Source organism: Atheta coriaria, unplaced genomic scaffold (genome assembly GCF_025399875.1).
Source record: "Atheta coriaria isolate IRGN ID8LTWV9N9 unplaced genomic scaffold, Caltech_Dcor_3.1 contig_49_pilon, whole genome shotgun sequence".
Classification (NCBI taxonomy): domain Eukaryota; kingdom Metazoa; phylum Arthropoda; class Insecta; order Coleoptera; family Staphylinidae; genus Dalotia; species Dalotia coriaria.
In genome coordinates, this window is record NW_027045559.1 from 98,577 (window position 1) to 120,876 (window position 22,300).

Genomic DNA, 22,300 nt, shown 5'->3' on the forward strand with positions numbered 1-22,300 from the left:
CCAATACACGCCGGAGAAATGATCACAATTGTATCGATAAGCAGTTTTGTTTTCTAGTGCTGCACATCGAATTCCTACATAATTTATTGAAAGTTATTAATTTATTTCTGGTACGTTCATTGACGTCATACACACACAAGCCATCTTTAAATGTAGTTGCGAATTCATTATGCATTACATGCTATTCCTGCTGATTGCTGACTCGCGAGCGCGAGCAGTTTTACCGTGGCCTTCACACTTCTTTTCTTACAAACAAAAACACGTGATGCATGCGCATGCTGAACAGTCGATTATCTCGTGCTCACTCACACCGCAGGCAAATTGCTGCTGTGTGTGTTTACGCGCGGCACGCGGAGGCCCTCGCTTGGGTTTCGATTGCAGGAGAAGGGGACCGCGGCAAAATTGTGTGCTAGACCAAAACAATGGTAACAGCGCCACCAAGCGGAAAATATGTCTACTATTTCTACTACAGCAGGAATAATTCAAGGTCAGTTATTCATCATAGCGATAGGCAACCCAACTAACACAAAACAATGAAAATCAATGCGTTTTCTATTATTTTTTGTGTGTTTTAGGCACGTTTAATGATATAAACTCATGATTTAATCAATATAGTGCTTTTATTTGAAAGATCGTTGAAGTAAAATATAAACATGTTGTTACTTCGAATTTGGTATTCAAAATAAGTCAAATTCAAACTTTATTCGTTCGTTAGCTTCGTTAGTTTCGTATCCTTGCGTCGTTTGTTCTTCATTCGTTAGAATTTCACATTTGCTAGTTAATTGGTCGTGTCTGCAATAATCCGTGTCTTTTCCTCCATCAACTTTGTTTTCACTAGGTTAGTTAATAACTTTGTTAATAATTTTGCACTTGATTCACTGGTTTACTGACTCACTACGAAATAGGCCTCTCTAAACAATATAAAAACAACGTTGTCTCAGTAATTTTTATCGTTTTAGCTCATTATTATTAGCTCTTAGTTCATAGCTTTAGTAATTTGTTGTTTGTAGCTTATTGTGTGATTCCTTAGACGTTAATTTGCTTCGTAAGTTCGAAGTTTTGGGTGAATTCATTTTTAGTAAGCTGCGAGCTGTCATTTTGTTTACGTTTTCGGTGAATGAGCAAAGCATGCTTAAGAAAGATGCTCAATTTGTTGAAAAAGACGTAGATTTTGAGTTGGAAATGCATGTTCTTTCATAGTTGAAGAAGAATTTGAACTTATTTCAGCTTTGTCGATTTGTGGACGAATTAATCCGACTCTTCTGTATCAGTATACCGTTCTGTGCGTATTTAAATTCCAAAATATTGGTTGGTATGCTAGATTTTGGATGTCCGTTTTGCAAGGACGGATTAATCTTCCACTCGTTTGAATATCCAAAATGTTGGTTTGCTTAAAATTAGCAAAATGTTACAAAAATACGTAATGCGTACGAAAAAATCGAATTTCTGTATTCGTATAAAAAAATGTATCATTGAAATTTGTTTCAATTGCAGTTTGCTGTATTTGCGTATTTGATTTCAATTCAAAGTTGTCTTGCGAGAAAAAGTGCATAGTTTTTTCGTTTTGTTTCTTAACTTCGTTTGAACTTTCTAGCTAATGGCTCTTTTGTTAATGTTTAAGCAATGTTAAACATTAACAATCAATTTTAAATTCTAGATTTGTAATTTTTTAGGCGCTCTCAAACGCAAGTCACTAATAAAGTCAAAATTTCGTGTACTCTCGCATCGTTTCGTGAGTGTGTCAAGTGTTTTGTTAGTATTTTGCTGTTTCATCTACATGTAAATATCACAATGGCCGCTGACGGAAGCCCACGCAAAATTCCATTTGTTTAGTTATGAGTTTCTTATAGTTTAGTCGAATTTTCGCAGCTTAAAAATGCATTTTACGCGTTGTCCCGAATTAATTTATCGAATTAAGCGCGGAATCGAACGCAAGCTTCGCGAAGAAACGGCCAGCCAACAACAATCAAGTGTGTTTTTTGTTTGTTTATTACAATTGTTTAATGTCCCATTGTTCTCGTGTCGCAATCGGAAGTAAAGTAGTAATCGCCTGCCAGCGTCACGCAACTCTCATGTGTTCATGGTTTGTGTTCGAGTGAGATATGTGGCTGATATAAAGCACAATTTTTGTTTGTTTAATTTCAAGTTGAGTTTGGTTTTGCTCTTGTTGCTTTGCTAAACACGCCCGTTATCAATTACTTACTTGGTAGAGAGAGAGAGAGTGGCAAAACACAGCACTACTTTGTCAAGTTAACTTTTTTTGGTATCTCTAGGTTACGTTATAAATATATCTGCTGTCTTTCGTGTGTGTTCACCTCGTCGAAGGTTTTAAGTAATCGAATAAAGCTGCGCGCGTTGTTTTCATAGCCCTTAGATAGCTGTGCGTATTTTTTTTTTGTCTTTTACAGTCCAAGTCCTAAAAGCTGCGCGCACTGTCGACGCGCGCCCTCTCGCGGTCGTCTTAAACGTTAAAACCTCTTAATCAACAAGAAAATGCATTAGTACGTTATCCATCGCCTGTTTTCTACCCTCAACGGATTCCTACATCGTTAATTATGTTCACTTTTTGTCTGTTGTGTGTGCATTTGTTGGTGGGCGGGGGAGCTTACGGCTCGGGTTCGTGCGTGCCGTTCGTCCCCCCGCCGCCCTGTTCGTCGCTGGCGAGCTCGTGCGGCCGCAGGATCGCACGCACCGTCTGGAAGTACTTCTTGAAACCGAGCTTCGCGTACAGGCTCTGCGAGGCGTCGTTCTCCGGCCGGATGACGACGAAAGGAATATATCCGCGTTTGGTAACGGCGTTCGTCAAGCATTTCGCCAGTCGAATACCGTAACCTTTACGCCGAAACTCGGGTTTCGTTTGCATCGAAAACATGGCGCCGTAATAGGATTGCACCATCCAGGCGGCAAGCTCGCCCTCTGACGAGAACACACCGTAGCAAGGCAGGCGCTCCATCAGCCGGCCGAATACCTCCACGCTCTCCATGTGATTCGCCGGGTACAGGTCGTGAATTTCGACGGCGTACTCGGGAGTTAGCTGCTGCATCTCCGCACCCTCTGGAAATGTCCTGTAAAATAATGAGAATAATTCAATTGGTAGACCTAATTGTGATTGGATAACACTCACGTATCAATTTCATCTTCTTCAACTAAAACATTGTCCATCAAAGAATAAATGTCTCCGTATAGCTTCTCGACTTGGCCGCGCCCCTCGTAGAACTCCTCCATTCGAGCGACGATGTCAGCGTGCGTAAAGTTTAGCGAAATTGGGCGCGCCCAGTCAATCAGCGTGTCTTCGTCGAACAAAAGTTGCAGATCGTCGAGTCGATCGTTCGGACAAAACACTGCGAAGCTAGCGTACAAATTTCCCTCCGGCTGAAACGTGAAAATCAAGTTTAGAGAAAAAAAAAAACACAAAAAATTAAAAAAAAACATATTGATAACAACAAATTTTTTATAATAAAAGAATTTGTAGCACAATTGGACGAAATGTCCAAATGGCCAGTAAGCGGCATGCGGGATTTGGCCGGTGGCCAAGTGGGTCAGGACGCCACTCACGGCAATTTGAAACCTTTTTTTCCTTCGGCATTCTGCACGACATATGATTTCCGAATGCGTTCTCTTGCGTGTATAGAATGGCACTTTTCGCTACTTGAACTTGAAAACTCTGTGAAACATGCCGATTATCAGTAATTATGCGGCAGTTTTAGCGTTTATACTTTCATAGGAGTTTTCAGGGTCGTAAGTTATTTTAAACAAAGAAATAAATCAATTTTGTTTTGTTTTCTGCAAAAATAAAAGTGATTAAGGGCAGGTCCTTGATCTATAATTAGTCTTTGCGCGTAAATTTCGCCATTGACAGTGACACGCGTGAAATTTCCATTTGTCGTAGTCCTTGTACGTTGTTTAACATCGCGCCCCTGGCGAAATACCCTTGTCGCACGTGCGCATTGTATCCTTGTATCGCTCGTGTATGCTCGTGTTGGTGTTCCAATTATGCAAACATTTTGCCACGGGCAAAAGGGCTCGACAATAATTAACGTTGCTGGCGGCGCGCGCGGCGCAACCTCACAGGAGCGAAAAACAAAGCACTTTTACTGAATTTGCCTTTCTCGAAGGAGTTATGACCGTAATTTCCGTTCGGGCGCGTTTTCAGCACGACCAGACGCGAATCAATGACAATTAGCTTAATAGAATCAAACACAGCAAGGTTGAGACGGTAATACACGACAAGAAACAAATCAAATGCAAGAAATGTGACTTTGAACATAAAATATCTGAATGTAGAATATTGGTGTATTGAAAGTTGCCTACCACGAGTAATAATTTACTTGTCAAATTATCCTTGCGTTATCTTTCAATTTGTTTCCACAAGTTTTTCAGTAGTTAGCCAACAACTCTTATAACTTCGGATGTTTTTGGCCACAATATTCTATTTGTCTTAGTTTTCAACCAAGTTTACAAGTTTTTCTTTGATTTTTGTGCTATATTTGGTCGCCTGCCAAGCATATTAAGACCTCTGAGTATATTTCTGCCAAAAGCGTAAAACAAATATGTTTTAAAGCACAGCATGTTTGCCTAATCTTCATCTTACCTCCCCCGCGGTATTCTAACCAAATTTACACCGCAAGTTATTGCGGTATGCGCATTAAACGCAATTTTAACTACATATTATTTACTTATCAACGCGTGAACATCTACCCGTTAATTTCCCTTTTAAATTAACCACGCTTGTGGTGTGTTTTAAATTTTTTTAGTAAAACATACCGTGCTTGTCATGCCTGGAAAATGCAGCGCGACCATTTCGTCCGGCCAGTTCTTTGCGACGTAGAAATGAAAATTCCAAACGCGATCGGTCATGTAAGTCTTCACCGTTTGATGAAACTGCAAATACACAAACAGAACAATTTCGATAAAAATAGAGTCGTTTAGACGCGATTACATGATTGCAGGTCACGCATAGGACAATTCCACGAAAATGAAAAAAAAAACACAACATGAATAAATGATTTCCTTTGGTTGGCCATCGGTAAACAAATTAACAAATCGTTTTAATGATGATTAAATATCAGATAATCAATGGACAATTACTCCATGATAATTGTGGGTAATAAAAGTAGAAAAACACGACAAGTTTCATTACAATTCCAATTTGTATCAAAATAAAATCATGTAAATATTATCAATAGTTATTATCTATTTCTACATGGGAAATAAATACTTCTCAAACGACATAAACTTAAAAATAGATTTTTATTGTGATTCTAACCGACAATAAACATATCCATGAAATACCCACACATGTCGGTATAGTAGGTATCTACATGTTTCTATTTATTAGTATTTGTTGTAAGTTTTGGTTTGCCGCGCTAGTCACGTGATTTCAATTTAAATTTCCCTTTTGCATTTGCATATCCCAATAAGAATCCAGCCGCCCCTGAGCCGTGGTTGGAGTGGCGTGACTTAATACACAATAACGAGCTGCCGCACGTGACTTTTACGTGTCGCGGCGTGCTTCGCATGTTTCGTGCATAGTCGAAAAATTCTGCGGCATCGAGAGCCGGCCGCCACCTCCGCCGCCGCCGCCGCCAGCCGCGTGTCGCGTGTGTGCGAAAAGAAAATCGATGCCCTCCCGCCCCTCTGCGCCTCGCACAGCCGGCCGGCAGGCAATTTTTGCCCAGGAAAAACTCGCGAAGGAAGCACGCATGGATTCTGACACTTGATACACGTGGATAATGCGCGGACACATGAAGAAAGAAAATTAGCTTTAATTTTTGATTTCATTAATTAATTAATTAAGAGATAAATACACAAAAAATTAAAATTAAATAAAAACGCGTTTGGAAATAATTTAAACGTGATATTAATTAAAATGTTTAAATTGAGATAAAAAATGTCAACAGGTAAAAGTAGGTATCTATATTACCTTAATAGAATCCGGTAAATAATTCCCCAGCAAATCGAGTAAATCCGGAAGCTCTTCTTCTTTTACCAATTTGAAATGTTTGCCTTCCGGTAGGACTTCTTCCATTGCTGCCCAAGAGAATCGATTAATCATTAGAGATAAAACAAAAAATTCCTCAACAAGAAAATAAAATCACTCACCTCGTACTAGACGAGCAGATTAATATGATGTTAACCCGAAAGATGGTCGAAGAACAATCCAGCCACGTTTAGTGATGTGAACACTGAACAATACTTAGTTTTTGCAAATGTTTTGTGTTTTGCGAATAATAGTTTAGGAGTAGTTGTGTTGCGTTGGATGCAAATTACGGATTACGGTTGTTGCGAACGTAGCTGTTTTGTGATGCCGGGGATTTTATTCAGATGATGAAACGCACATTGATCGAGCCGCAGGGTGCGGAGAAGCCTGCATCCCCCGAGCGCCTCCCTTCTACTGCAGAGTAGCGGCGCGCGGCGTGGCGACGGCGCCGGTCGGCGTCGCTCCGACCCGCGCGCGCGCATCTCAACCGCCGAAGAGGGTTGCAGTTTACCAACGCGTTTTAATTGCGCCGATTACCAGCGAGCAAAACGTTTTAGGTCCCACAAACTTGAATAGACCTCGGTAGAAAGATGCAAATTTTTCTTCTTTTTTTGTTTTTTCTCTTCAAATAAAAAATAAAAAACTTTTTTTTGTTAACTTTTACAGTTTTTACTTAAAAATTATTGTATAAATATGTACATGATGTACTTATCAATGTAAATCATTTGTTTTTGTTTTTATTTGTTATTGTTAAACAATACAAATGATTTGTTTACTCCATCGATTGTGGCTCATCGCGACCAGGTGGCATTTCACATTCCGCCAACGTGCATTTTAATGATCGCACTCTTTACTCTTCCTCCCTACCAACCGTTCCCAAAACATAGGACAGAATGCACAGTCGTGCCGCGGCAGCCAAACCTGCCTGTCGTATTCCTGGAACAAAACTAGTGTGGCCCTGTGGGTTGGCAGGAAGTACGACGTTTTGCAGAAGGATAAAGTGCGATCGATTTCATCGTCGCCGCAACCCCTTTTGCATCACCTTTCGCTTTTGCCATTTAGCGCGATCGCCCCCCTCCGCGCGAATACTACGGGTAAGTGAGACGTTAAATGAGCGCGAGCGTTGAAAAGTAAAGTTGAAAGTGCAAACGGTTTATAATAGTATGTGTAATACACGTGCTAACTGAAGAAGTATGACTATATTAGTGAATATTAAAGGTAAGAACCGTTTATAACATTTTGCTGCATTCTCATTGTAAATTTATTATTATTTTCTGTTTTAGACTTTCAGTAGTTGAGTAGAATATGTCTTCTGAACTATGCATGTTTGCATGTTTTAAAGGTGAATTGAAGAAGTTGCAGTGTTAATAGTGCTTACAAATTAACAAAATTACAAAGTATATATTCTTGAGAAACTCGGAACTACAGGATAATGAATTTTAAATATCAAATTTGGTCCTGTCAAAATAAAAAAAGCAAAATACGAGTCCTTTTTGAGCTTTTCAATTTATAAATGTATGCTTCCTGCAATACATTGGTCTGAGATAGAAAACCTTTAAGAATAAAAGGTCTGAAGCCTTCATTAGGAGCTACATTTTAGTTTTTAAGAAATTTGCTTTTAAAACTTTCAAACTTAAATAAAATCCTCAAACGCCTTTAAAGGAAATAGACATATGCATTCTATTCAAAAACTATGAATAAATCCGCAGCAAAAACATAAACTGCACTAGATATTGAACTTATGCATCAGAATACTAAATTTGAAAGTTTAGTTTTGCTTTGTTTTGGATATCAAATCCTTCCCTAACAACAAATTACAAATTGACGGTGTAAGAACTCAGTAAACTTTACATAACCTGCTTGAAATGTTGTTTTCTCAAATGAATTCAATAAAATCGGCGAATAAACCAGCTATTTTGAATTAGACTCGTAAATTTCATAAATATGCAGTAAAATCCTCTCCCGCAAACTCTGCAACGGCAAAACTGATTCGTGAAAACGTCCCGAGGCGCAATTTGTTTGTTTGCTTCGCGACACTTGCAAAGTGTTTCTTTTCCGAAGTAAAATATCGATTTGCTTGGTCCGCGTGTATAAACAGCCCATTTTCACAGCTGTAACACATACATACTATCTTCCCATACATCTGTTTATACATTGTGAATGCTGTTATAAAGTTTAATTTATTAATACAAAGAAAACTGATTTGTGATACTTAATTTAATTCCTGAATGTAATGTAAATCTGATATGAAAGGTAAATTTTCGCATTACATATCATATTCTAGTCAGGTAGTGTAGATTAGCACACAAGGGATTGTCTGTAACTGTCTGTAAATTTTAGAATATTTGGACGACATCAAGATGTCTCGTCGCCGTGCCAAAGAATACGACAATGTCGACTACACACAGCTAGCTGGCACGGACAGCGGCTTCGTCGACGCGCAGTTCCTTCAACCCCCCGACAAAGTGCCATGGAAAGCGATTGTGTTTGCGGGTGTTCTCATGATAGTCGGAACAACCCTCCTGGTTGTCGGGGAGTCTCGTCGTCAGTGGACACATTGACGTAAAGTATTCAGACCGCATGTGGCCAATAATCATTCTTGGCGTGTTGATGTTTATTCCCGGTGCTTATCACGTGAGAATCGCTTACTATGCATACAAGGAAGTGCCGGGGTATTCATTCGATGACATTCCTGAATTCGATTAATGAAACCAATTTAAAACTAGCAAATATTCACCAAGAGAATGCCTTACTGCACGATTTTCTAGCATTTGTCTTGTTTTTTAAGCTATGAATTTGTTAGAATTTATAAAAATGTAACGCAAAATATATTTCATATCAAATATAAGATAACTTAAACTTAAAATGAACAATATGTGAAATTCTTTAGCATTATTTGTGCCTCAGAGAGGGTGCACACGTCGACGAATCTGTTCCAGTAAGTGTTTCACATAATCAACCTGAAAAGTGCCGTTGAATTTCGAGATTGAACCCGGTGTGAATTTGATCAGTGCGTAGTTAACGCGCTTCGCCAGCGATCTTTCAGTGTCCCACACCCCGCTGGTTTTCACAAATGGCACGTTGGGAACATCCCCGTTTGGCAACTCTCCGTACTCTGCTGTTATGGGCATAGCACATTGATTACGCCTGAGCATTTTATAGAAGAAAATGTGCGTAACCAGCTGAATTTCAGTTATTGACAAATGCGCATTGTAAAAAATAGTTTCCTACAAACATTTAACACATGTATTGACGCTTAGGTATAAATTGTGCTTCTTACCTCATTTTGTTTGTAAAAATCCTGACAAAAGTGGAGAATTTCCGCCGATTTGGGCAGCAGACTCCAATTCTCTTTCAGATACAACAATACTAATATATTTCTCAAGTCGCTCAACTCAATATGCTTATAAAATTTAAATATAGATTCATGCGCGTCGGCAATCAGATCTCTTTCGTTGTTCCGCCATGGCAAGATTTTCTGCTTGATAAAAGTCCGATAATAATCGAACATACTCCAGTTGTGTTTTACCTCTAATATAAATCACACAAGTAAAATAAAGTAAATAAAAACTATACAAAAAGGCACTTACTTTGACCCTCCACGTCAAAACCATGATTCATCAATAAAACAATTAGATTTTTGCATTCATCGAAATTTCCCGATGCGTACATTCCATTAAAAAGTTGCCGCAAGTTGGTGAAGAACCAACTGAACGCTAACTTCATGTCCTCGCTGGGAATAACAAATCCTTTCGTTTTTATCCATCGTAAAGCCAGAGGAAAATTTTTGCCGTGAATGAGTCGGGAAAATATCAAAACACTCCTTAGACAATCGTCCTCGTAGTCAGGAAAGTAAACCTGTACCAAGAACACAAGTTGCATAAGTTGCAATAAAATTACATATATTTCTACAACTCACCTGAGTGCAATGCAATTCTTCAAAGTGCTCCTCGAAAAGACCTAACAAATCAGCAGAAATTCCATAGGAAAAATCGTTATTATATTGATGTTGTCTCATGAAAGTCACCAAGTGAAGAGCAAGCACCATCAAAAGCCGGCGCAGCTCAACACTGACTTCACCAAGCATACTATTACAAACGGAATCTTTAAAAACATCATGTGAACATTTATATTGTTTTCATTGATAATTCTTTCTTCAAAATATCGTCAACTGTTCGAATACTCATCGCCTGGAAATCTTCATCTCTGCAGTGATCATGTAAGAAATTACTGAGTTCTTCAGCATTGGTGCATTGCGTAAATAGGTCTCTTAACATCATTTCATTGATATTTACTTGTTTTACAGGTGATTCCGCTTTGGCGATTTTTTCCTCGGCTTTCACACGCATCGTCTCAACGAACATTAACAAAAGCGATGCGGGTAACTGCTCCTGATCAACCAAGTCAGTTTTCAACAGTTTCTTGTACACATTGTCAACCAACTCGTATGAGACGTCATCATTCATGCAAGCACTGATGATTTTATTAACCACTTCAAAATCAAGTTTTCCTTCAAAAAACCCGAACATCTTCTCTAAAAGTGGCCAATACTGTAAAAAATTCTCACGTTCCACTGTTATACTTAATATTATATCACAAAGAGTCTTTGCTTGACGTCCTTGTTCCTTCTGAAAGCAGTTATTGTACTTGAGGATCTCATCAATAACGGTCTCGTAGTTTAAATATTCATCGCCCACTTTCACTTGCAGCAATGCATTGATGATTTCCTTAACGATTTTTTCTCGCTCAAAAACAAGACCTTCAAAAGTCAGAGCATCCTGAATCAATAACATCAACACATCGCGATTTCCGGCACTTGCCAACGCTGCAGGAAACTGTTCCAGTACTGCTTTGATAACATTTAGTTTGCCTGGATAAAATTTACACTTCATGATTTTCCACAGTTGTTGTTGCGCCGCGTACGAGCCGTGGAACATATTCGAATTAAGTTGATGGATAAAAGTACAACTATTCATATTTCCGCAACGTTCAAAGTCACGGCAAATACGAAGTGGTAAATTCAATAGTTTTAGTTTCCGCTCTTTTAAGCTGGGAGCTTTAAACGTAATATCAAGTAGTGAAGGTATATTTTGAGGTATTTCTACAGGCTGAGTGAAGTGCTGAGATGTATCAGGCAATCTCGATAGCTGGAGATTATTTTCTTTGGTTTCATTGCAAGTTTTCATGGCAACTTTATCGTGATTCGTCTGAGCTGTAGGAATGACTTTTGAGATAGCTGCCGATTTATTCACAGTGGAGTTGGTATTAGTATTAATCGAGTCGATATCGGTTTTGAGTATTTACTTGATTTTCATGCGAATTTTGCGTAGGTAACAATTGCAAATGATTACTGAGACGGACTTTTTTCTTTAGCGGTGTGACCTTCAAGTTTTTATTGGAGTCTAGCCCAAAAGACTCACTATAACAAGTGAATTGTCAGAAACATTGATAAAAAAAAAACAACTAATAAAATTACTTACTTTGGATGTAGAGATATGAGATCATCATCTAGGGGTTTAGGCACATATGGAATATCTGGCATCTTTTGAATGGGTGAATATCCAGGCAAATGCATTTTGGTCATGTACTCTTTATGCAAGACAGCTCCTTCAAAACACTTATTCATGGAAGTTATTAGACAAATGTCAATTTCATCTCTTTCCCAATAACTACAAAAATCGTCCTCAGTATCATCAAAACTTGCAACACTCTCTGGATTTGGAGAGAAACATGGTGAATTTAAAATACTATCCAGGGAATCATCAGATACAGCATCAAGATAGTCATAATCCTCATTATTATTTGTCATAACTTGATCTGAATCAACTGATAAATCTTCATTTTCAGTCACACATGGTGAGGCTTGTGGAACAATCAGTTCTTTGCCATTTACAATTCTAGTTTTGTCCTCTGTAACTGTAATTTTAAATGTGAAGGGTTTACACACCCTTTTGGCCCTTGGGTGGCTGAAAATTGCAAGATAATATTATAATGAAACAAAAGATTATGTTATTCGTTTTAAACTTACCAGTTACCAGTTTGGCTTGTGAATCCATGGAATCATTGGATATTCCACTGTCACTGCCAGTGCGTTTTAAACTACGTTTGCTTTGAGGAAACTTTTTATCCATTTCCTCTAGAGTCAAGTTTACGAGGAGCTAAAAACATAGGTAATTACAATTACCTACGTTGTATTACCGTTCATCGGTTTAATTATTTCAAAATTATGTGATAATTGTGAACAAATGATATATGCACTTCAAGTTGACATAGCTCACGATTTGTTTGTTGGACAACCAAGAAACAACATTTTTAAAACAATGTTGTAGGTTAGAACCAAAGAACGCACCGGGCATGTATGAGAACTTAAACTTTTCGTCTGTATGTGGGCGCTGTTAAGTCAGCAGAAACTGCCGTCTTTCAGGAAGTGGTGAGATTACGAAGCACTGCCATGCTACTATCAACAATACAATACGAATACAATCTTCATGTTTTTTATGGCACTGTGATGCTGTAAACATTTTAGTTGGCCAGGGAAATTCGAAACGGTTACAAATTTAAAGCTTTGGAAAGCACGTTGAAGACCAGATGTCCAATAAACATATATGGTAATAAATTACAAATAGACAAGAATTAAGCAAAACAAAATTGCAAAATTAAATGATTCCATATAGATTAATATACAAAATCATCTGGTTTTAATTAATATTTGCATATAATTTAATAATCTATTTTGTATTTATTTTGGATGTTGGGTGCATATTTGGTTGCCTAGCGCAATGCGCCTGTGCAAATGAGTTGTAAAAGAAACAACTGTCGACTAGCGAGTGTACGGAGTGAACGAAACAATCGCTAAACGACTTGACAGATGGTAGTTGGCGATAGAAGTGATAGAAGTGATAGGCCGTGATAGACACAAGATATGTGCACACACGCGAAAGTGCAATGCAAGCCGCGCCGACCGCGGGAATGATGAGTGCATACAAATAACGGCCGTGCTGCTGCTGCCCCGTTTTTATACCCCGACGCGCGCCCGGTGGTCGGCGGCCCTCGCACGATAATGTCCACGGAGAGCGACGAGATGGACATCCACCAGGAGCTGCGCAACATCGAGAGCGTCATCAATCTGACGCGGCGCAACGTCGACGACCTGAACGCGCGCTTCGTCGACTTCCAGCAGCCGCCGGCGATGTACCTCAAAGAGTACGACGACCTCACCATGAAGCTGCACGAGCTGGAGGCGCAGAAACAGACACTGCTGGAGCGCGTCAACGGCGCCGACGAGGAGCAGCAGCCGGCGGCACCGCAACGGCGCGGAGGACACACCGACACGCTCACCAGGCCTAAGTTCCTGCGAGCGCACCTGCCCAATCAACAGCGCAGCAGCGTGCCGGTGCGCGAGGGCCAGACGCTCCGGGAGGCGCTCGCCAAAAGCCATGAAACTACGCAATCTCTACTAGAGATGTGCGTATGCGTGTATGCGGGCGACACCGAGGAGATCATCAACTGGGATGTAGACATCAGCACGATCGAGTGTGATGAAATCACGGTGAAAATATTGGACAAGTTTCCGATACCGATTAGTATTTCGCATAATTTCGTGCGGAAAACGTTTTTCTCGCTGGTATTCTGCGAGTCCTGCAAGCGGCTGTTGTTTCAAGGGTTCCAATGTCGTACGTGTGGCTACAAATTTCATCAGAGATGTGCCAATGGTGTTCCTTCATTGTGCCATCATGTAAGTGACTAAAACAAAACATTTCACCACATATTTAATGTATTACTTTGCAGGTGAGGCGAGCTGATGACTACTACAGAGCACTACTAGCGCGCCCTGCTGAAACATCAGCGGGAATCTTACATCCGGGCCAAGCAGGCCTCGAGTTAGGCGGACATCCAACCGCGTGTAGAACAGGAACACTAGGACATCAAGATCGTTCGAATTCGGCGCCCAATGTGTGTATAAATAGCGTAAAAACCTCCGGAGATGATTGTCCACGTTCACTATCACTGAATCGCGGTGGTTTGCCCGACGATGAGCATGCACAGTTATTTATAAGCACACAACCATCGCCAACGAGCTCGGTGCTGCCGCGTAGGCCACGTGCGCGTTCAGCGGACGAGAGCAAACCTCTACTTGCGCCACGTGAGAGCATCGAAGACTGGGAGATACCCGCCGATGAGATAATCGTCGGCGGACGTGTGGGTTCTGGTAGTTTTGGTACTGTCTACAAAGCGCGCTGGCATGGCCCGGTGGCTGTAAAAACTCTCCGCGTGAAAATCCCGACGATTGCGCAGCTACAAGCGTTCAAAAACGAGGTGGCTGTGCTGCGGAAGACGCGGCACGTCAATATCCTACTCTTTATGGGCTGTGTTTCCAAGCCGACCTTAGCGATTGTTACACAATGGTGCGACAGCTCCAGTCTGTACAAGCATCTGCATATTTTCGAGTCCAAGTTTGAACTGTTGACGCTCATTGAGATCAGCCGGCAGACAGCGCAGGGTATGGATTACCTGCATGCGAAAAACATCATTCACCGCGATTTGAAATCGAATAATATCTTTCTGCACGATGATCTGACGGTGAAAATCGGTGATTTTGGACTGGCGACGGCGAAGACGCGTTGGTCGGGTAGTCAACAGTTTCATCAACCCACAGGTTCGATTCTTTGGATGGCGCCTGAAGTAATTCGGATGCAGGAAGACAATCCGTATAGTTTTCAGTCGGACGTTTACGCTTTCGGCATTGTGCTGTTCGAAATGCTCGCTATGCAACTGCCCTATGGACACATCAACAACAAGGATCAGATTCTGTACATGGTTGGTCGCGGTTATGTCTCGCCGGATTTGAAAAAGTTGCGTAAGGATGCGACGAAAGGACTGCGCTTACTGTTAGAGAGATGTATTCGGTTTGTGCGCGACGAACGGCCGCAATTCAGTGAGATACGCGCCTCGCTGGAGGAGCAGCTGCGCTGCCTGCCGAAGATCCATCGGTCCACGTCCGAGCCGAATCTCAATCGCACGCAGCTGCAGTCGGACGAGTTCTACTATGCGTGCGCCAGCCCCAAAACCCCAGTCAATTTCGGGCCGGCCAACAATTTCCTCTTTTTATTCGCCCGGCACGACCATTTAAGCAGGCAAACGAACGTTCTCGTCGTTGAAACGAATCGAAACAAACAAATAAAGTGCGATTCCGTACGGTCTATGCCGATATTCGTCGAGTATCGGATATTATTTTAACGATTGCCACACTCCAAGCAGGATTTCGAACGTTATTTATTTTAATTTATGATTACATTCGAACGGAAACGAAAGTCAAACGAAACGATACACTTGCTTTCGATGATGATGATGATAATTCTACGCTACATTTTTGTATTAAGCACGTTATTATCGGTTTTGTTTGGTCATAATTGTGATTGAGTGTGAATATTTATGCCTTGGAAGAGATGATCAAGCTTGATGATTTTCTGGCGCGTAAATGATTGTCATGTAAAGTAATATACATATACTGGAAGATTTTACTTTCATTATTCCTTCTCCGCAAGATTTCGCTCGGTTTTCCTTCGATTGTGTGAGACTCACGAAATTGCGAATCGATTCGGTTGCTTTGTTAATAAATTAATGCATTTGTGCATGTGTGCTGTTTTGTTTTGCGTTAATATGCGGTGTCGGATGTAAATTGACCTAATTGAATAATTACCACCTTGTCGCGGCCATGCAGTTTGTACTTCTGTGAAAATGTCAAATTCTGCGTGTGTTGAAACGCATTTGTGCGCAAAACTGTCGAGCGATCTGATTTCAAGAGTGATTATTACAGCATTCAAATATCAACGCGATATTTTTTTTACTTGTACATACATATTAGTATTTTATTGATCATATTAACATTACAATTATCTTTGGACATCTTGAAAAATCGTTGGACAATGGCAGCGATCATATATATGATTTTTTGGCTCTAAATCAACATCTAGATCAGTGTTTCAGAGTCTTTAAAATATATTCTTTGATTTCCTTTATCTGTGATTAATACTTCATTAGCCAAGTCAATTTTTGCATTCAGCCGCCGCAGTAAATCAATTCCAATCACACCAGCAAATTCCGTTGATATGTCAAACACGTAAAAAACTGTGAAATATATTTTCGAAACAATTTAAACGCACATTCAACTTTTGATTATGTTTGGATTCACCATGTGGCGTTATCACTACAAAGTCTTCAAGTTCGAACGCTAGTTCTTCATCAAATTGTTCTTTCACTGTTTTATGGTTTATGAAGCACTTAGTTGCACCCGTATCAATTACCATTTGCACATTATTTTTTAGTGGAAGGAAAATGAAGGGTACGCTTGAATACAGGCAGTCGCACGTATGGAAACAAACGTTTTGTTGATTCATTTTAGCGAGAAACTTTAACTGGAGTTTAAAATCTTCTTTTTTCTTGTTTGAAAATGCAGGATTTTAGTTCTTTAACAAACGAAATCAATTGACACATTTGTTAAATTGTTAAATGATGTAAACTTTTCTTTACACTGTAAAACTCTGCGTGCAACAGGTGCAGAAGTACAGGCATTCACTATTTGTACTTTGGGCGCAATACAGAATGTTTGACAATCATTTTTCAAAATAAGGTACAGATAGTGATAGATAATGCGCGCGATTTCACTGGTTGCCTGATTCACGCGTGCGTGAACAGGAAGAAGGATCACAAATAGGACAAATGAGAAAGCTGTTCATCATTTGGGGGTGCATTTAGGGCTAATTATTTCCTCGATGCAGCCACTGAAGCATTAGATCATTTCAGTTCATACGTTGATATGAACACGAAAATGTTCGTATGATTGCCTATAGTAAACACAAATATCCATCTAACATTTTCATACTTTTGTTAAAAACAAAGTTTAAAAATTACAGGAATCTTGTTGCCATAGTTACGTAACGTTTATTATTCCAACATTTTGTTTAAATTCTAGTTGTCATCTTTTTGAATATCACGTTTTCGTCAAAATCGCAAAATTCCAGTCTATATATTTTCAAATAACATCGAGGTCATCTACATCATCACAGCATAATAAATTAAATTTTAGTTCTAGACGTAGATATAGATAGTAGGACAGTGACGTTCTAAATACTTTTATCTCTTTTATCTTCAATAAACGAATACAAAATTACGGTAAGTACTAAAGTACCCCTTCCAGCCCTAACTTTATTGTCAACTGCATGCGCTGCCAGCGTGAGAGTGATGTAAGCCAGAGAAACTAATAACCATTATATTTTAAATTAGATGCTTTCTACGCGTTTAATCAGTTCCATATTAAAACTAACATCCGCTGCTATACGACGAGGAGGAAAACGTGCCATGTCTGACGCCTGTGCCGCTGAAGCTGCCTGTGCCATGGAAGAGAAATTCCAGCTGCCAAAACGATATGGCAAAGGCGAAAAGAGTGTGTGGTAAATATTGTAGAGATTTGTAATATATAGCAGGTCATAACAGGTGTTTTCAAGGGTTGAGTTCATTGAGGTGGCAGCCAAGACCAAGGCATTGAACCTGGGCCAAGGATTTCCAGATTATCCACCACCAAAATATGTCACAGAAGCCTTGCAGTCAGTGGCTTGCAGTGATAATCACTTGTTGAATCAATATACCAGAGGATATGTATGTTTATAAACAATTAACTCACTTTTACTTACTATTAATGTATTGTTCATCAGGGGCATCCAAGGTTAGTCAATGCCTTAGCAAAACTATACTCCAAGTTGCTCAACAGAGAATTGGATCCACTCACCAATGTTCTGATCACAATTGGTGCCTATGAGGCTCTGTTTACAGCTATCAATGGTCATGTGAGTAAAGGTGATGAAGTTATTATCATTGAACCCTTTTTTGATTGCTATGAACCAATGGTTCGAGCAGCTGGTGGCATTCCAAGATTTATTCCACTTAGAATGGTATAAAATTAATCTTTTTATTGTTTAAAGTTTATTATCAATGAACATTTTGTAGCTATCTGAACCAGAAGGTATGATTACATCATCTGACTTTTGTTTGGACCCAGATGAGTTGGAAGGTCTGTTTAATGATAAAACTAAGCTGATAATTGTGAATACACCAAATAATCCATTTGGAAAGGTGTTCAGCTATGAGGAATTGGAGATGATTGCGAATTTATGCAAAAAGTGGAATGTTATTTGTATATCTGATGAAGTTTATGAGTGGATGGTTTATAAACCAAAATGCCACATTAGAATGGGTTAGAAACAATGTTATTTTATTGTTATTGTTGGCTATAAAGTTGAAAATGTTTTAGCCACACTGCCGGACATGTGGGAAAGAACTATTACAATTGGTTCAGCAGGTAAAACTTTCAGCGTGACAGGCTGGAAAACCGGATGGGCATATGGGCCGTCTAATATTCTAGAAAACATGCGGGTTGTGCATCAAAATGTGGTGTACGTACATTCCACGCCAATTCAAGAGGCCATTGCGTTAGGTTTTGAAAAGGAAATTGATCGGATGGATAATGATCCTGAGAATTGTTTCTTCTACACAATTGTGGATGAATTGACACCCAAACGCGATTTTATGTGCAAATTCCTAGCGGAAAGTGGTATGAAACCAGTGTGTCCAGAAGGAGGCTATTTTATTCTTGCTGATTGGTCTCCTATAGGTAAAAACTACTTACTTTAAGATTATTTTCATGAAAATTAATGATTTTGATTAATTTTAGAAAGCCAAATGGATTTGTCGACGGAAAAAGACAAATTCAAGGATTACCGCATGGCGAAATGGATGGCGAAAAATGTGGGGTTGTTGGGAATACCCCCGACAGCTTTTTATAGCGCACATAAAGAATTGGCAGAGAAATACATTCGTTATTGTTTCATAAAGGTGCGTATCGTTGCTCTAAATCCATTTCATTTAAAAATATATATTTTTGTTATAGGAGGATAAAAACTCAAGCAAGCAGCTGAAATTCTAAAGAAAATGAAACAATCATAAATTCGAAAAGGGTACCTATACTATCTACAACATAAAGATATTTTTGTTACTTTATAATACCTTAGGAAACTTTAATAGCTGTGATTAAATGTTTGTAGACATGAAAACAGAATAAAAGCATGACCAAATGCTTGAACTTTAGATAAGATAGTAGATGTGTTATGTATTTAGAGTTTAAGTCATATATAAGTACATGTTCATGGGCATCTGCTTGTATTGTTTAAATGAAAGCAGTTTTAACGTCCAAAATGAGTGAAATTTGCACAAAATTCAAGCTTCCTGCCCGATTTGGAATTCCAGGCCCAAATATTTGGTAAGATTATGCAGTTTACTGTTACTTTTGGGCAGAAAAATGACTTAAATTGGATGTTTAGGTTAGAAATGGATGAATATACGAAATATAATCCAATTAACTTAGGAGTTGGATTTGCGGATTTTGCACCACCGAAACATGTAACTGAAGGATTAGCAGGTGTAGCTCGAAGCGATAATTTATTGCTTCATCAATACACCAAAGGATTTGTAAGTTTACATGCACATTTAATTTGTATGTACTTATATTATGCCTCTAAAAAAGCAATAATTTATTCATATTTTTTTATTATTTTATTTAATGTCCATGAAATTTTAAAGGAATACTAAATACTAAATGTATGTAGGGTCATCCCAGATTGGTTAATATCCTCTCAAAACTTTACTCAAAACTGATAAACAGAGAAATCAATCCTGACACTGAAATGCTTATATCACAAGGTGCTCAGCAGGCTCTGTACAATATTTTTAATGGAATGCTTGATGATGATGATGAAGTGATTGTTATTGAGCCATTCTTTGAGCCTTATGAGCCTATGATCAGAGAAACTGGGGCCAAACCTATTTTTATTCCACTGAGACATAATGGTAGTAATACTGGTGGTGCATTGACTACTAATGATTTTCTCTTAGACAAAAAGGAATTGGAAAGTAAGTTCAACTCAAAAACTAAAGCAATCCTTCTAAATACACCTAATAATCCACTTGGGAAAGTTTTCAACATGGAGGAAATGCAAATGATTGCGGATTTATGCAAAAAATGGAATGTTTTATGTATCGCTGATGAAGTGTATGAATGGTTGGTTTATAAACCATATCAACACATAAGGATGGGTAATTTATATTTTATTAATTGAAAATGTTTAAACTATGTTTTAAATTTAATAGCTACTCTGCCAGGTATGTGGGAGAGAACAATTACCGTTGGTTCAGCAGGCAAAACGTTCAACATTACCGGTTGGCGAACTGGATGGGCTTATGGACCGGCGGGCTTGATGAATAATCTTAAAGTAGTGCACCAAAATTGTATTTACACACATTTGACACCCATACAAGAGGCTATCGCTATGGCATTTGAGAAAGAATTTGATTTGATGATAAATAACCCAAAGCAGTGCTTCTTTTACACTTTATCCGAAGAGTTATTCACGAAACGAGAGTTTTTAATGAAAGCGTTTGCTGATGCTGGTGTAAATCCGATTCAACCACAGGGTGGATATATGATAATTGCCGATTTTCGAAACCAAAGTAAGGAGTGGAAATTATACTTTAAAAACTGCGAATTAACAGCATAAATAATCCGTAGGTACAAACATTGATTTATCAAAGGAGACAGGAAATTACAAAGATATACGATTGACGAAGTGGCTGGCTAGGAATGGTTTGATGGGTTTTCCTGCTTCTGCATTTTATAGCACCGAGAACAAGCTAGTGGCAGAGAATTTAATTCGTTTTTGTTTTATCAAGGTAAAAGAAATTTTGAACAAATTGCAGTAAGTCTGTATTAATGATTTTATGTATTTATAGCGAGATGAAAACTGTGCGCTGCAGCTCGAGTCCTCCATGATCTGTTTTCTAAGATACAATAAACAGTATGAACTTGTTATACAATATAATTTTAAATTTAAATAAACTCCAAATATTGTATGTATTGACATGTTGATTATTACAAAACAATTACAAAAACACCACTTTAATAGATTATAATGTAAATTTAAATTTTACTTTAAATTCTTATTTATATCATTCATAGATGTCACTAACATGAACTAAAAATCATAAAATAGAATTGTATTGTTTATTTCTATATTTATCGGCAAACGTGGGCAATCTGGGCGAGAATTGTGTTTGTTTCGAACACAACTTACACTTTCTTATCGCATTCGCCGCGTGGAATGCAACGCATGAGATTCACGAGCGAGTGTCGTTCGTTACCATCCCCTTACGCCGCATGTTGGCGCATCTTAGTTTAGTTTTGGTCGCAGGTAACGTGTTACATGCGATTCGCGCTGAAGGTCGCGTGCTATCGACGCACTGGCTTTGCGCACCTCTTGCTTTCTTATCATAAACTGTCGCGTCGTTGCTTGCTCACTTTGCAGTCAGTTTTGTGCCGGTCTATGGCTCATCCAGACATATTTTACGCGACTCGTGTTGTTTGTTCGACTCCTGCTTTCCAAATTCGCATTAAATTCGATCATCATTCGACTATTCAATTTTTACAACTATAGTAATGCTATTTACTCTTGGTGCATTTATTGTCCGGCCGGTTTTGATCGGGCTGAAAGTGTATATTGCAACTCACAAGGTGTCGAGTTACTATGTGAATCAAATAAATATTGCTCCATGTTGATTTCTTCATGATTAGAATGTCCCATCGTGCTAAACGGTGTACGTAACTTTCTAAACCGGACAGATTGTTTGGTTGTCTCCGCCGTGTGAATATATTATTACTAAATATTACCTATTCTTTTTTATTTACAGTATTTGCCATGCCTTGGAGTCCGATGAGTTCTGCATTGGTAAGTTTATAATTCAATTATATTTTTCATTATAATTTCTGCGTCGTACATTAGTTTATACTTACGTTGTCTTTTTTATTGCGTTCCACCGCGTGGTGCAAAGACACAAGATTTTAGTTTACGAGATATTCGCAATTAAAATAAATCGTCAACATTTGATAAATTTTAATTTTTAGCACTTTCAGTCGCGTTTTTCGAATACTCGCCCCATTAAATTAAATTATTTTAAATTTCCATCTGATTGAGATTTTTCCATTCTTCCGTAATCAATAATTTTCTGATTGCTATCTCATATAGTTTGTATGATGCTCGCTGTCGAAAATCGTTGATGAAAATGATCAATTATCAAATTACCAATTTTTCTTAAGAATGAAAATTTCATCTCTCAGATTTCCATTTTAACTATCCTATCTGATAGAGAATAGTCCGTAAATTAAGACGCTGCGATCAGATCTTAATTATCTCTTTTAGTTTACGAGATATTCGCGTT

The 22,300-nt window shown here is 38.8% G+C and overlaps 5 protein-coding genes across 7 annotated transcripts; 3 read left to right on the forward strand and 2 right to left on the reverse strand.

The window, feature by feature from the left end:
* Positions 1-601: 601 nt before the first annotated feature.
* On the reverse strand, positions 602-6,385 carry LOC135802968 (uncharacterized). Of its 2 annotated transcripts, XM_065316602.1 has the most exons (5): positions 6,103-6,385; positions 5,924-6,030; positions 4,765-4,881; positions 3,125-3,372; positions 602-3,065 (listed from the first exon to the last, which is right to left on the reverse strand). In XM_065316602.1, the coding sequence occupies exons 2-5, from the start codon at positions 6,026-6,028 to the stop codon at positions 2,606-2,608; spliced, it is 930 nt and encodes a 309-aa protein (XP_065172674.1). In that variant the 5' UTR covers positions 6,029-6,030; positions 6,103-6,385; the 3' UTR covers positions 602-2,605. The 2 variants fall into 2 exon arrangements, with proteins under 2 accessions (XP_065172674.1, XP_065172675.1); XM_065316603.1 differs by lacking the exon at positions 4,765-4,881.
* A 2,400-nt stretch (positions 6,386-8,785) lies between these two features.
* Positions 8,786-11,247, reverse strand: LOC135802971 (uncharacterized). Its single transcript, XM_065316606.1, has 4 exons — positions 9,900-11,247; positions 9,571-9,838; positions 9,261-9,511; positions 8,786-9,207 (listed from the first exon to the last, which is right to left on the reverse strand). The coding sequence occupies exons 1-4, from the start codon at positions 10,065-10,067 to the stop codon at positions 8,884-8,886; spliced, it is 1,011 nt and encodes a 336-aa protein (XP_065172678.1). The 5' UTR covers positions 10,068-11,247; the 3' UTR covers positions 8,786-8,883.
* A 1,741-nt stretch (positions 11,248-12,988) lies between these two features.
* Positions 12,989-15,494, forward strand: LOC135802976 (raf homolog serine/threonine-protein kinase Raf-like). Its single transcript, XM_065316612.1, has 2 exons — positions 12,989-13,715; positions 13,769-15,494. Exons 1-2 carry the CDS (start codon positions 13,041-13,043, stop codon positions 15,215-15,217), a joined length of 2,124 nt encoding a protein of 707 aa, XP_065172684.1. The 5' UTR covers positions 12,989-13,040; the 3' UTR covers positions 15,218-15,494.
* Positions 15,495-16,981: 1,487 nt separating this feature from the next.
* On the forward strand, positions 16,982-19,125 carry LOC135802969 (kynurenine aminotransferase-like). 2 transcript variants are annotated; one of them, XM_065316604.1, is made up of 8 exons: positions 16,982-17,152; positions 17,264-17,430; positions 17,485-17,635; positions 17,692-17,928; positions 17,984-18,230; positions 18,288-18,647; positions 18,708-18,868; positions 18,924-19,125. In XM_065316604.1, the coding sequence occupies exons 2-8, from the start codon at positions 17,264-17,266 to the stop codon at positions 18,957-18,959; spliced, it is 1,359 nt and encodes a 452-aa protein (XP_065172676.1). In that variant the 5' UTR covers positions 16,982-17,152; the 3' UTR covers positions 18,960-19,125. The 2 variants fall into 2 exon arrangements, with proteins under 2 accessions (XP_065172676.1, XP_065172677.1); XM_065316605.1 differs by lacking the exon at positions 16,982-17,152 and adding an exon at positions 17,184-17,223 and having other exon boundaries at positions 17,287-17,430.
* Positions 19,126-19,151: 26 nt separating this feature from the next.
* Positions 19,152-20,788, forward strand: LOC135802982 (kynurenine aminotransferase-like). The gene is made up of 5 exons (XM_065316616.1): positions 19,152-19,292; positions 19,354-19,501; positions 19,639-20,125; positions 20,180-20,539; positions 20,598-20,788. The coding sequence occupies exons 1-5, from the start codon at positions 19,204-19,206 to the stop codon at positions 20,786-20,788; spliced, it is 1,275 nt and encodes a 424-aa protein (XP_065172688.1). The 5' UTR covers positions 19,152-19,203.
* The last annotated feature ends 1,512 nt before the right edge of the window (positions 20,789-22,300 follow it).

Coding starts and splice junctions, on each gene's coding strand:
- LOC135802971 (XM_065316606.1), bottom strand. CDS start 10,067: ATGCTTGGTGAAGTCAGTGTTGAGCTGCGCCGGCTTTTGATGGTGCTT. Junction 9,839..9,899: donor AAGAATTGCATTGCACTCAG/GTGAGTTGTAGA, acceptor TTCTTGGTACAG/GTTTACTTTCCTGACTACGA. Junction 9,512..9,570: donor TTTTGACGTGGAGGGTCAAA/GTAAGTGCCTTT, acceptor GATTTATATTAG/AGGTAAAACACAACTGGAGT.
- LOC135802968 (XM_065316602.1), bottom strand. CDS start 6,028: ATGGAAGAAGTCCTACCGGAAGGCAAACATTTCAAATTGGTAAAAGAA. Junction 4,882..5,923: donor ATTTACCGGATTCTATTAAG/GTAATATAGATA, acceptor GTGTATTTGCAG/TTTCATCAAACGGTGAAGAC. Junction 3,066..3,124: donor GAAGAAGATGAAATTGATAC/GTGAGTGTTATC, acceptor ATTATTTTACAG/GACATTTCCAGAGGGTGCGG.
- LOC135802982 (XM_065316616.1), top strand. CDS start 19,204: ATGAAAGCAGTTTTAACGTCCAAAATGAGTGAAATTTGCACAAAATTC. Junction 19,502..19,638: donor ATCAATACACCAAAGGATTT/GTAAGTTTACAT, acceptor AAATGTATGTAG/GGTCATCCCAGATTGGTTAA. Junction 20,126..20,179: donor ATATCAACACATAAGGATGG/GTAATTTATATT, acceptor TAAATTTAATAG/CTACTCTGCCAGGTATGTGG.
- LOC135802969 (XM_065316604.1), top strand. CDS start 17,264: ATGCTTTCTACGCGTTTAATCAGTTCCATATTAAAACTAACATCCGCT. Junction 17,431..17,484: donor AAAGGCGAAAAGAGTGTGTG/GTAAATATTGTA, acceptor GGTGTTTTCAAG/GGTTGAGTTCATTGAGGTGG. Junction 18,869..18,923: donor TTCGTTATTGTTTCATAAAG/GTGCGTATCGTT, acceptor TTTTTGTTATAG/GAGGATAAAAACTCAAGCAA.
- LOC135802976 (XM_065316612.1), top strand. CDS start 13,041: ATGTCCACGGAGAGCGACGAGATGGACATCCACCAGGAGCTGCGCAAC. Junction 13,716..13,768: donor TTCCTTCATTGTGCCATCAT/GTAAGTGACTAA, acceptor ATTACTTTGCAG/GTGAGGCGAGCTGATGACTA.